The following is a 12147-nucleotide window of genomic DNA, read 5'->3' as shown; positions in this document are numbered from 1 at the left end:
TTCCTGTGTTTTACAGATGAGGTAAATGATGGTGATCATAAACCAGGCTGCCTCTAAACCTTCTAGACTTTTTTTTCAAACATGTGAAATTTAAACAGTTCTGTTCCCTCTTAGCTGCTGTTTCGAAGTCATTGTTCTTGTGGCTGACCCTCAGTAAACTTGAGGAATTTTCCTTTCCTGGTTGAAGTATTGGCAAGGAGACAGTGAACTTCTTGCCAGTGCTTATCAGCACACTCAGCTCAACTTTTCAAGGACTCAGTCAAGTAGCTCATCCATGGCTAACAATTGAGTCTAGAGGTAACTTCTAAACATCCTCAGTGTGTTACTATATACTTTTAAGTGGCCCACCCCATGAAGTAGAACTTAATCTGATTTCTTCCATGCTCATTCTGCTGCCTTAAGAGATGCAGTTGGATGACCAGGCCTGTTCTAACCTCTGGACATTCATCCTTAAAAAGATACGTCGGGAGTTCCCGTCGTGGCACAGTGGTTAACGAATCTAACCAGGAACCGTAAGATTGCAGGTTCGATCCCTGCCCTTGCTCAGTGGGTTAACATCCAGTGTTGCCATAAGCTGTGGTGTAGGTTGCAGACGCGGCTCGGATCCCGCGTTGCTGTGGCTCTGGCATAGGCTGGCAGCTACAGCTCCGATTAGACCCCTAGCCTGGGAGCCTCCATATGCCACGGGAACAGCCCAAGAAATGGCAAAAAGACAAAAAAAAAAAAAAAGATACCTCTAGGAGTTCCCGTTATGGCTCAGTGGTTAGCAAGCCCAGCTAGTATCCATGAGGACTCCGGTTTGATGCCTGGCCTTGCTCAGTGGGTTAAGGATCCAGCATTACCGTGAGCTGTGGTGTAGGTCACAGATGTGGCTGGGATCCCACATAGCTGTGGCTGTGACATAGGCCAGTGGCCCTAGCTCCGGTTTGAGCCCTAGCCTGGGAACCTCCATATGCCTCAGGTGTGGCCCTAAAAAGACAAAAAAAGACCAAAAAAAAAAAAACTACATCCAGAAAGTACTGGGGACTAATGTACAGCATGATAAATATAATTAACACTTCTGTATGTTATTGAAAATTGATTGGAGAGCAAATCCTGAGTTCTCATCAGAAGAAAAAATTAATTCTGTTTCTTTAATTTTGTATCTATATGAGATTATGGATTTCACTAAACCTTTTTACAGCTGAACCTGCAGCATACGGGTTCAGCTGCCAGCCTACATCACAGCCACAGCAACACTGGATCCCAGCAGCATCTGTGACCTATGCCACAGTTTGTGGCAATGCTGGATCCTTAACCCATGAGTGAGTCCAGGGTTTGAACCCGTATCCTCATGGACACTATATCAGGTTTTTAACTTCCTAAACCAAAATGGGAACTCCCACTAAACTAATGATCTATATAAATCACTTCATGATCTATATAATTCATAAAACATAAAACATATACAGTGCTATATTATATCTCAATAAAACTGGAAGGGAAAAAAGTATCCAGAACTTTTTGATACCAATTTATAATCACATGACTGAGCCAGAAAAGGAAACAGAAAGAATTTTAAAGAATTATAAACCATGATATAGCCATAAGTAAACACATTTTTCCTGTTGAAAATACTTGACAGAGTCCTTACATTTGATTGTCTTTGTTCAACAGAAACTATATTAAATTTTTTTAAACTTAAAATCTAACAACTATGGATTTAAAAGAATTTTTTTTTTCCCCTTCAAGAGAGATTCTTTGGTTTGACTTCATATTATGGAATGTCCGCAGGTACCTGGAACGGAAACACAAAAGTAGCCATAAAGACTCTCAAACCAGGCACAATGTCCCCAGAATCATTCCTTGAGGAGGCACAGATCATGAAGAAGTTGAAGCATGACAAACTGGTCCAGCTCTATGCCGTGGTATCAGAGGAACCCATCTACATCGTCACCGAGTACATGAATAAAGGTTGGGCGACCTGGGCACCACCTCACAGTGACCTGCAGGGTTGTTCTGGGGGGGGGATGTGGAGCTGCCTGCTGGCTTTTTTTCCGCCTTTCTCCGTACGTCAGGCATTATTCCCAGGAAGCGCAATTTTGAGTCCTCACTAATGAAAACATTTCAAGAACACACTATGACCTGGAGTTCGCCCCCCAGATCCTTGTGAAACACAGCGTGTGTCAGGAGTTCTAGCTCCTCTCCACAATTAAAGAAATTCATTTTTAGTATCAGGGGTGCTACAGAGGGCTCTGAAAGTTTGCTCTTATTTGCAATGCCAGAGCTTGTGTTAAAAATTGTGTGCAGGGGTGAAGTGTGAATATCAGACACTGATCTCTGGGCCAAGTTTAGTCTCCATCTTTTCAACATCTTTTTTTTTTTTCCAGCTCTTCTTAAACATGAGCCATAGAAAGACATGCTTTTAAAGAGCACATTTTATTCCCATTCTTTTTCTCTCTCTTTGTATTTCTAATCAAAGCAGTCTTGTTGGGGATAAGGCCAAAGATCATTTTGTTTTGGAAAAATAGATGAACCAAACAAGAAACAGCCTTAAAAGGCAACGCATTGTACATCAGAGGACACCAGTGCAGTTTTTCCTTTCCTTGTACTTTCTTTTATAATATATTTGGAATTATTTCCTGGAAGATTGTTTGTCTTTGGTATCCAGGGTTATTTGGTAAATAGCTCTGTGAGTAAGGCATGAAAAAAAAGTCACCTATGATCACTCCAAGCCTCAAGCCTCTGCACATGATGCTTTCAGCCCCGAAGTTCCTTCTCAGCTCCTTAGGCCGTGTTATCACAGTGACTTTGAAGCGCCTGCTGTTTTATTTCAGATGTCTTTTAGGGCCTGATTGGTCATGACCTAATGTGGGAAACTACCTGCTCCACGCTGTATTCCACATATATTCTTTTTCCTGATTTTAAATCTGCCAATAACCTGGGCCATTGGTTCTCAAACTTTACTAGTTTTCAGAATCGTCTAAAGGGCGTCTTAAAATACACCTGTCTGGACCAGACCTCCTGGGTTTCTGATTCGGTGGTGAAGGGTGGGGCCAACGGTGTGCATTTCCAATGAGTTCCAGAAGGGTGTGGGGGCCTCTCTTGCTGGTCCCAGGACCACACTTTGGGAACCACTTGGCTGAGCACTTTATTCCCCACATCACTCTTGTGCGGGGCTGATCAGGAATGAGATTGCAGTGGTGCAGCCTTTCCCGTGTTCTTCCTCATCACATAAGGGGAATCGAGTCCCATTTCTTCTAGTTTTATCCTATTTTTGTTGTCCTTAGAAATGGAGTCACCATTGTTTATTTTTAAAAGCTAAAACCACTGCTTTTCAGTGCCGCCTTTCAGTGTTTTTTTCTGACCTTTTTTGGCGTAACTTTTTTTTTTTTCATTAAAAGCATTATTTCATTCAATATCTCATTACATCTAATAAGAAAACCCAATTCTGCCCTTTGTCGGGAATTTTTATCTTTCAAAGGAAATCGAAATGGTTTTATGTTTTGTTTATAGGAAGCTTACTCGATTTCTTAAAGGATGGAGAAGGAAGAGCCCTGAAGTTACCAAACCTCGTGGACATGGCAGCACAGGTGAGCCCGGTGGTACCTGATTCCTGCCTCAGATTTCTAGACACATAAGGATGTGGGGCCATGTGTAACACGTTCCCTTGGCTTCCACAGGTTGCTGCAGGAATGGCGTACATCGAGCGCATGAATTATATCCACAGAGACCTTCGGTCGGCAAACATTCTCGTGGGGAATGGGCTCATTTGCAAGATCGCCGACTTTGGATTAGCCAGATTGATCGAGGACAACGAGTACACAGCAAGACAAGGTGGGCACGGGAGCGAGGAGGCTCCTGACCTCATCCTGCTGGGGCCTGCCTCCCTCCTTCCTTCCCTTCTTCTCTCCAGAAAAATACTTGGAATGTCATTCTTCAGATGGGTTTTTCTTTCCTGATCTGGCAGGAATTTGGCAGCTCTGCAGGTGGGAGACTATAGCAGGTTCAGTGGGTGGCTGAGATGTTGCTTTCTGGTGAGTGAGTGGTCCTCCTGGCTCGTGCTGCCCTCCTCACTGCATCCAGGCCTGGGACATTTGGCTTTTGAAGAAGAGACCTGTGGGAGACCAAGAGATCAGTCAGGCAGCAGCTCACTCCATCAAAGTCGCAACCAATGGCAGAAGGCGTGCGGGGTTGGAGAATTTAACAAAGGAGTTGTTTACAATGGCCTGGGCTGGGCTTGGGAAAACCGACAGGGTGTGATGCCACACCCCAGGGCTGGGGACAGCACCAGGACTAAGAGGGAGCAGTTGTGCAGAGATCCTGCCTTTGGTGGAGAGGAGACGGCAGCTGGGGTGGATCTGGTGAACGGGCACCTGGGCTCACCGTTCAGCCCTCCTCCGCATTTCCTGCAAAACCGGGCTAGAGCCAGCAGTCACGGTAGCCCGTTGACAAGTCTACATGGGTCCAGAGTGGGGAGAGGATGAGTAGAATGGGGATCCACAGGGAAGATAGAAGATAACAGCATAGTCCCTTGAAAGCTCCACTTCATTTAATCATCCACTCCCAGCCCACCCCCTCCAAACATCTGTAGAAATTAGGCTCTAGACAAAATACATCCCAAAGCAGCAGCCAGTCCACCAGGAGAGCTATTCAGGGGTGTCTGGAGCACTAGGTACCAGGGAGGGAATTCCCAAGGCTATTTGCTTTCTTCTCAGAACCTCAGAAAGTGATCAAAGGGTAAATGTGTGGAATTAAGTATGCAGTTCGCAATCAAATGTAGGTTTCTCATGGAGAATATAGGGCTTACATCTAAGGAAGGAGGTCACCTTCACTGTTGTCCTTAACCAAAGCCTAGCCGTTCTGAGCAAGGCTAAGCAGTCACCAGGACAGACCGGGTGGTGCTTTCTACTAGATGCTACAGTGGTGATTTCTGGAATTCTTCTTTCTTTCCTTCTTTTTTAATTCTTTCATTTCATGCCAGTTCTCTCCTGCTTTTATCCTCCTCAGCAGTCTCAAATGATGAGGAAAAACGCTAAACTAAGACCCTGCCTCGCACAGATACTGTCCAAATGCTAAATTACACGTCAGTCAGACAGCTCGGCTATATGAATTTCCCCAGCACGTGGCAGTTCTTGTCCTGGAGCCAAATGCCCACACAGTGAGCATGCCCATGCATCACACACACACACACACACACACACACACACAGGCATGCCAGTGCAGGGCCAGATGGCAGCCATATCACTAATCAAAGGCATGCAGGCAGCTGTGATTGGCACTGGCCATCCGGAGAGGAATGTGGGCATGATTTGGAGTCAAGGTGAGTTGAGAGGGCCTGATGTGCCCCCAGGTCTGAGACCTTGCCCTGATGAGAGAGTTTACCCTGAGGCAGACCTGTCAGACCCCAGCTCACGGACCCAGAAGGACAGAAGAATGCGTGAAGGGCACAAGACATGAATATATGATTTAGGAATGGAGAGGGTCGTGTCGGCGTCCTGTCGGATGTGAGTGGGGTTCTGGTGCCAGAGGGAGTGGTTCAGGATCAGCCTCTCCCCCTCTCCCAGGCTCTGGATCTGTGGGATCTGTGGTTCACAGCCTTGAACCATCCGTAAATGAGAAGGTCACAGGGCCAGGAGCCAGAGCATGCTGGCCGGGGCGCTGCTGACAGAGCTTGATGTTTAGTTTACAGAGCCAGGTGCCCTGGGCAATGCTGTGCAGGGGAAGGCATGTCAGGAGCCCGTCGCTGCTGTCCCCTCACTGCACGCTGCTGCCATGGAGCAGGGCCCAAGCAGCCACCCTTCAGCCCTGGCCACCCAGCCCTGCCTCCTCACTGTGAGCTGTCCTGACTGCCTTTCTGGTGGCTTCCTCTACTGTCACCTGCCCAAATGTTTTTCAAGAGATCCACCTCACACCCTTTGTACTATGTTTCCTTCCTTTCATTGCCAACTAGAATACGCCACTCTTTCCTCTTAAAATTCTTTTTTTCTTCTCTTCCCTTTTGCAAGTATCTTCAGATCCATGCCAAACACTGGAAGGAGATAAGTAAGGAGAAGTAAATGGACTGGAAAACTGAACTTAGGGGATGAAACGAAAGACTGGGGACCTAGGATTTGCAAGGAGAATAAAGGAAATGCTGCAGGGGAGGAAAAGGGGGAGCTGGGGTATTCGTAGAATACCTACCCAGGGCCAGGCCCAAGCAGGCACATGCAAGGAGTAGAGCGGTAAAAATAGAAACGGGTTCAGAGGGGTTAAGTAAGTTGTATAAAGTCACACAGCTAAGAAAATTGCCAAGGCAGGATTTGAATCCAAGTGTGGCTGGCCCCGTGCATCTGCCCTCTTAAGCTATGCTGACTGCTTTTCATCAAGACAATGATTAAAAGAACAGAAGATAAAAATGGAGGCGATTAGTCATCAGTTCCTTTTCCCTGTTATTTTATGGGAAAGCTTTTAAGGGGCACCTTCTGAGGTGCATGTGTGAGGGAGTTGGAAGAATGCATTTTCCAGCTCTGGGACAGCCTGGCTGTTTACACAATTCCTCCCGAGCGTCTGCCCTTCCTAGGCCACTTTATGAGGCAGGCAGGGCGTGGAGTATATCTGCCGGTGTCCTCTGCAGATGGCAGGTGTGCTTCGTGCCGAATTTTCTGCGGGGGATTCATCATCTCCTCCAGACAGCTGCTCCATGTGCCTGAAAATATTTGCACATCAGGTTTTATGTTCCCCACAGGCCGCAGCCAGGCCGCATCTTGATTGTGGAAGTGTGGGCAGTGTTCAGAAGTGTGTGCCTATTACAGGTATTTTAGGACTGTGAGTGACAGTTGTTTCTCAACACAGTTGTGAGTCTCCCATCCAAGAGCACAATGAAATATCCTTTGTCTGCCTGTGCCCACCCCCCCACCCCCACCCCCCGCCACCCGGCTGAATGAGCTGACACATCCCAGAGGAAAAGCAGAACTGGAATTCTGTGGTCTTTTCTTCCTCCGGCTCCTGGCCCCACTGGACTGTAAGCGGCAGCCTCTCATCAGGGAGAAGGTACAGACCAGGCTCAGAGCCCAGGAGGGTGGTCCTCCACCAGCTGCATTCTGGAGGCCGCAAGAAATTGTTTAGGGGTATCGCTCATTCTCTGTTACCTCTGCCTGTCCCCCTGTGACAGCGGCTAGATCTTCTTTAGTCGTGAACCCTTTGTTCCACTGTGTTCAGTCAGGATCTCTAAGTAAAGCAACTTGAACTGAGTGCCTTTCCAAGTGCAAGAGCTTTGCTAGGAGCCTCAGGGAGAAGGAAGCCCAAGTCTGTCCAGGGGCAGGCAGTAAGCATGAAGCCAGACAGAACCGGATTTGAAACCCAGCCCTGCCACCTGCCAGCTCCAGGGCCTTGGGCATGTTACGTAATTTTTCTGCACCTCAGCTTGCTTATCTATAAAGTGGAAATATATCTTACCTGCTTTGTGCTTTAATTTTTACAAAGATTAAGTGAAACAATACGTGTAAGTTGTTCAGCATGTTGCCCAGGGCATAGCAATTAACAAAAAGGACTCTGAGCGTTACGTCCCGGACAGACCAAGTTCTTGAGGAATAAACAGACGAGAGCATGTGCTGAAGACACATGGAGAGGCTCACACACCATTCGGGAAGGGGAGAGAGGGATCAAAGCTAATTCCTGGGCGGTCAGATGTGAGTAATGGTGAGGATGAAGTTGCCAGCAGCGGGAACGAGTAGGGTAGAAGGTCAGGAAGAACGAGGGTGAGTTCGGCTTGGAGTTTGTGGAGCTTGAGGTGGTCATGCCAGTGAGTCTGAGCTTGGTGTCCATGCCTAGAGAGGTGTGTCCTCCCCTAGCCTCTCTGCCAGGGGGGCCTCGCCTCCCAGCCCTCCCTGCCATGTCGCCACCCCTCAGCTGTCTCCCTCCCAACCCCACCCTGCCTGCACCCTCCCCTGAGGTCTGGTCACAGCCCCCTCCCTCCCCAACCCTGCACCTTCACCCCAGAGGCAGTGCAGGCATCACGGGATCTGGTGTCCCATCATCCTCATACGTCCGACGCTGTCCCCTGGGCCACTCACCAGGGTGGCTGTCACCAGGCCTTGCTTTCCAAGCCTCTCAGCCCCTCCAGCCATGGTTCCTCCAGAGCTCACACAGACAGGGGGAGAATTCTTGACACACTTTTTTCATGTGCTTTTAGGAAACTCAGTGCTAATGTTTCTTTTGTTTTGTTTTTAAGTTTCATTGAAGTATAGTTAATTTACAAGGCTGTGATCATTTCTGCTGTACGACAGAGTGACCCAGTCATACATATACACATAGTGATGACTAATGTTGATTTCCACCTAACAAGCTCAGCAAGAACTGGCTTATGTATCATAATGACTTGGTTTTGTGGATACTTTTTTTTTTTAACTTTTTTTTTTTTAAGCCTCCACCCATGGCATATGGAAGTTCCCAGGCTAGGGGTCAAATCAGAGCTGCAGCTGCTGGCCTGCACCACAGTCACAGCAATGCTGGATCCAAGCCTCGTCTGTGACCTATGCCACAGCTCAAGGCAGTGCCAGATCCTTAGCCCACTGAGCGAGGCCAGGGATTGATCTCACGTCTTCATGGATGCTAGTCAGATCTGTTTCCGCTGAGCCATGTGGATACATTTTTTTTTTTTTGAGCCATAATATACATACAGTAAAATTAATAAATATGAAGGGTATGACTCAGTGAATTTTTACATTTATGCTCCTGAAACCATCCACAGATGACGCTGCAAACACTGCCAGCCCCTAAAAGAGCTCTGCACCCCCTTCCAGCCAGTAACCACTCCCAGAGGGAGCCGCTGCGTTCCCTCTATCACCAGGCATTCATTTTTCCTATAATCACTTCCTATAAATACACCATACAGTATCACTCTTTTGTGTCTAGCTTCTTTCTGTTCACTTCACAAAATTCATCCATGTTGCCGCAGGTAACAATAGATCTTTCCTTTTCTTTACTGAGTAATGTTCCATTGTACAAATAGGTCTGTGCATCCATTCTACTGGTACTTCTTACTGGGGTTCTTTATGAATTAAGCTGCAGTGGTGGGCACATCCTCCTCTCTTTTGGGTGTATTCCTGGGAGAGGAATTGTTGGTCTTAGGGCAGGCCTATACCCCCCAGAAGGTTTCGTGGCCGTATTTTTAAAGGTAGACTACACAGCTACCATGTTATTTACTGGTGGTGTACTTCCCTCTAGGTTGCTAAAGCAGCCTGGCGAGACCAAGGAAGCTGAGGTTGGCAGTCAGGAAATCTGAGTTTGAACTAGCTCTCATTTAGAAGTTTGGTGTGTGCCAAGGCAAATCAGTTAACCTTTTTTTTATTTTATTTTATTTTTTTTTTGTCTTTTTGCTATTTCTTGGGCCGCTCCTGCGGCATATGGAGCTTCCCAGGCTAGGGGTCGAATCGGAGCTGCAGCCACTGGCCTATGCCAGAGCCACAGCAACGCAGGATCCGAGCCGCGTCTGCCATCCACACCACAGCTCACAGCAACGCCGGATCGTTAACCCACTGAGCAAGGGCAGGGACCAAACCCACAACCTCATGGTTCCTAGTCAGATTCGTTAACCACTGCACCACGACGGGAACTCCGAGATTTATTTTATTTATTTATTTATTTTTTTGAGTTAACCTTTTTTGAGCCTCATTTTTAGCATCTGTAAAATGGAGATAATAGAAATAATTACCTCACCTAATAGTGTGGGAATTAAATGAGCTCTCAATAACAGCTCTTGGAGGGTTGTGAAATATAAAAAGCATTCTTATGGCCTGAACTTTTTGTATTTAATATCACTTTTCTTTGAAAAGGGTCTTTATTTTCCTACCTAAAAAAAATCGAAGTGGTTCCCATTGTGGCTCAGTGGGTTAAGGACCTGAGGCAGTCTCTGTGAGGGTGTGGGTTCGATCCCTGGCCTCACTCAGTGTGTTAAAGATCTGATGTTGTAGCATTGTAAGTCACAGCTGTGGTTCTCATTCAACCCCTGGCCTGGGAACTTTTTTGTGCCGTGGGTGTGGCCATAAAAAGAAAAAAAAATTAAGGAAGAAAACTCATAGTAATCAGTAAAGAAAAATCAATCTTGTAAGAGAAAAAAATACATTGCTTCATTATTTTACAGCCAGTTCTATTCATCTGGTCAGTCACCATTTCATGTCACCTACATGCCCAGCAGCCCCTCAGAACATAGCTGGGAGCCAGTGGTCTACTCACCATCTTCTCCAGCACATTTTGCCCCTTTCTCAGATTTGCCTTCTCACCAGATGGAAGGAAGATGCCCCCTGCTTCCTTGCCTCCATTGTTTTCAATCTTGTCAACTCTGAACATCCGATGAGCATTCTCAGTGTCACTGATGTTTGTGCCCATGTGTGTGCAAGCATTCACATGCATACATGCAAGCATACCACCCCCTTCCAAAGATGGCTGGGACTGGACTGGTTAAGAGCATGACCCATGAAATCAAATTACCCTGATGTGAACCTTAGCATCACTGCTAATGAGCTGGAAGGCTTTGGACAAGTTGCTTAACCTCTCTGAGCCTTTATTTCCAGGGATAATAATAGTTACCTACATCACAGAATTGTCGTATGGTTTCCCTGAGAATATGCATAAAGCAAGTGCTGAGCTGATAGTTATATAATTTTAGTAACAGTAGCAATAGTAGTATTACTACTTTTGATCCAGTGGGGTGATAATAGCAGGCTCTCTCTCCCTCTCCCCCTCCCTTCTTCCCTCCTTCTGTGTCTCTCTGTCTCTCTCTCACTCACACAGCCTCTTGGTCTTTTCTGACTCCCTTCATCAGAATCTCCCACATGAAGGACCTGCCTATTTCATTCTTTTCTCTCCTGATTTGAATTGTCACAAAGATAGGAACTTAGAGTTGCTCTGTGTTTTGGGTTAATCTGGGGTTGATTTTTTTTTTTTTTTTTTTTAATGTCTAAGTTAATGACAGGATTACTGTTGAGAAAGCAGATGTCAAGGAAATTTAATTTTGGGGTCTTCAGATCGTATATAGTAGAAACAGGGGCATTTAAGGACTTTGTGTAAAACCTGCTATAGGTTTAGGTTTGTGCACTAAGTAGAAGAAAAATGTATCTGTTCAAATGCTCCCAGTATTGAGGGTTTAAGTTGAATAGATTATTATCTGGAGAAAAATTCACCTATAAATTAGACTGCAAAGAATTCATAATTGTTGCAGTTTTCATGTTAATTATTTCATGTTAAAAAATTGTTACTGCATAAATTAACACATTCTTTCATGGAGAACATATTTTAGAAAGATTTGTTACTTTAATAACTCTTTGTGTATTAGAAATCCCAGATGCCTGTACTAATTAAATACAATCAGATTTTGGATTCAAAAAGCACAGTAGCCATTTAACACAAACAAGCAGGCAGCTAGGTTGACAAACACAGTCAGAAAGAAGTGGATCCCTGTTTCTTTCACATTTTGAATTTCACAATTCAGAACTGTGAATTCAATTCCTGCCCTTCCTTTGTATGGCAGCGACCGGGGATTATCAGACTCAGAACGCCAGCTTTCCAGCTCAAGGGCTCCTACGGAATTATTAATCAGCCTCTTCTGAGGCCCCTGTAATCCGGTGGCAGATCAAGGCTGATTTCGCCGTAGGATGCCGTCCCTCTGCCCTGGTCCGCACATGCGTTTCTTGTTCTCTGTCAACAACAGTGCTGCAATTTCCCACACAGTGTGCCGTGACCTGAACAGCAAGTGTCAGGGGAGGAGGGGAAAAAACCCTTTTAATTATTGAATTTAATCTAATTCTTCCCATGCTCGAGAAGGAAATCATCCTTTGACGAAAAGCAAACCCTTTCCAGTGCAGCCATTGTTTTAAGCACTGAGCAGGAAGCCCGTCTGTTTGCACTGACCGCACCGCCCGAGCTCAGGTCAGGGTTATGGGTCCCGAGGGGTGTCCCGAGAGCCAGGGGGCTCCCCCGCACAACACCCTGCCCTGGGCTAGGTCCCAGCCTTCCACCCTGCTGATCAGGGCTGCATGCAGGAGCCCAGCCTGGTATACCTCTCAAGCCTCCCAGATGTGAGTTGGTACCTCTCCATTGCAGTGCCTTCATTTGTATTCCACCCCACAGTGCAGCTTCCACCAGCTCTTCCAACAGGGATGAGAGAAGGACGCTTTGTGTATCTGCAGA

General features: G+C 46.3%; 1 protein-coding gene across 3 annotated transcripts in view; it reads left to right on the top strand.

Moving 5' to 3' along the window:
• Nucleotides 1-12147, top strand: part of FYN (FYN proto-oncogene, Src family tyrosine kinase) — a 225425-nt gene that overhangs the window by 189479 nt on the left and 23799 nt on the right. For all 3 annotated transcript variants that reach the window (XM_047762886.1, XM_047762887.1, XM_047762885.1), the window contains 3 exons: nt 1774-1953; nt 3496-3572; nt 3663-3816. In XM_047762886.1, coding sequence (XP_047618842.1) covers nt 1774-1953; nt 3496-3572; nt 3663-3816 — 411 coding nt within the window. The remainder of the gene's footprint in view (nt 1-1773; nt 1954-3495; nt 3573-3662; nt 3817-12147) is intronic.

This window comes from Phacochoerus africanus, chromosome 2 (assembly GCF_016906955.1).
Source record: "Phacochoerus africanus isolate WHEZ1 chromosome 2, ROS_Pafr_v1, whole genome shotgun sequence".
NCBI lineage: Eukaryota > Metazoa > Chordata > Mammalia > Artiodactyla > Suidae > Phacochoerus > Phacochoerus africanus.
Note: the sequence above shows the minus strand (reverse complement) of the source record. Positions and strands in the feature narration are given on the sequence as shown.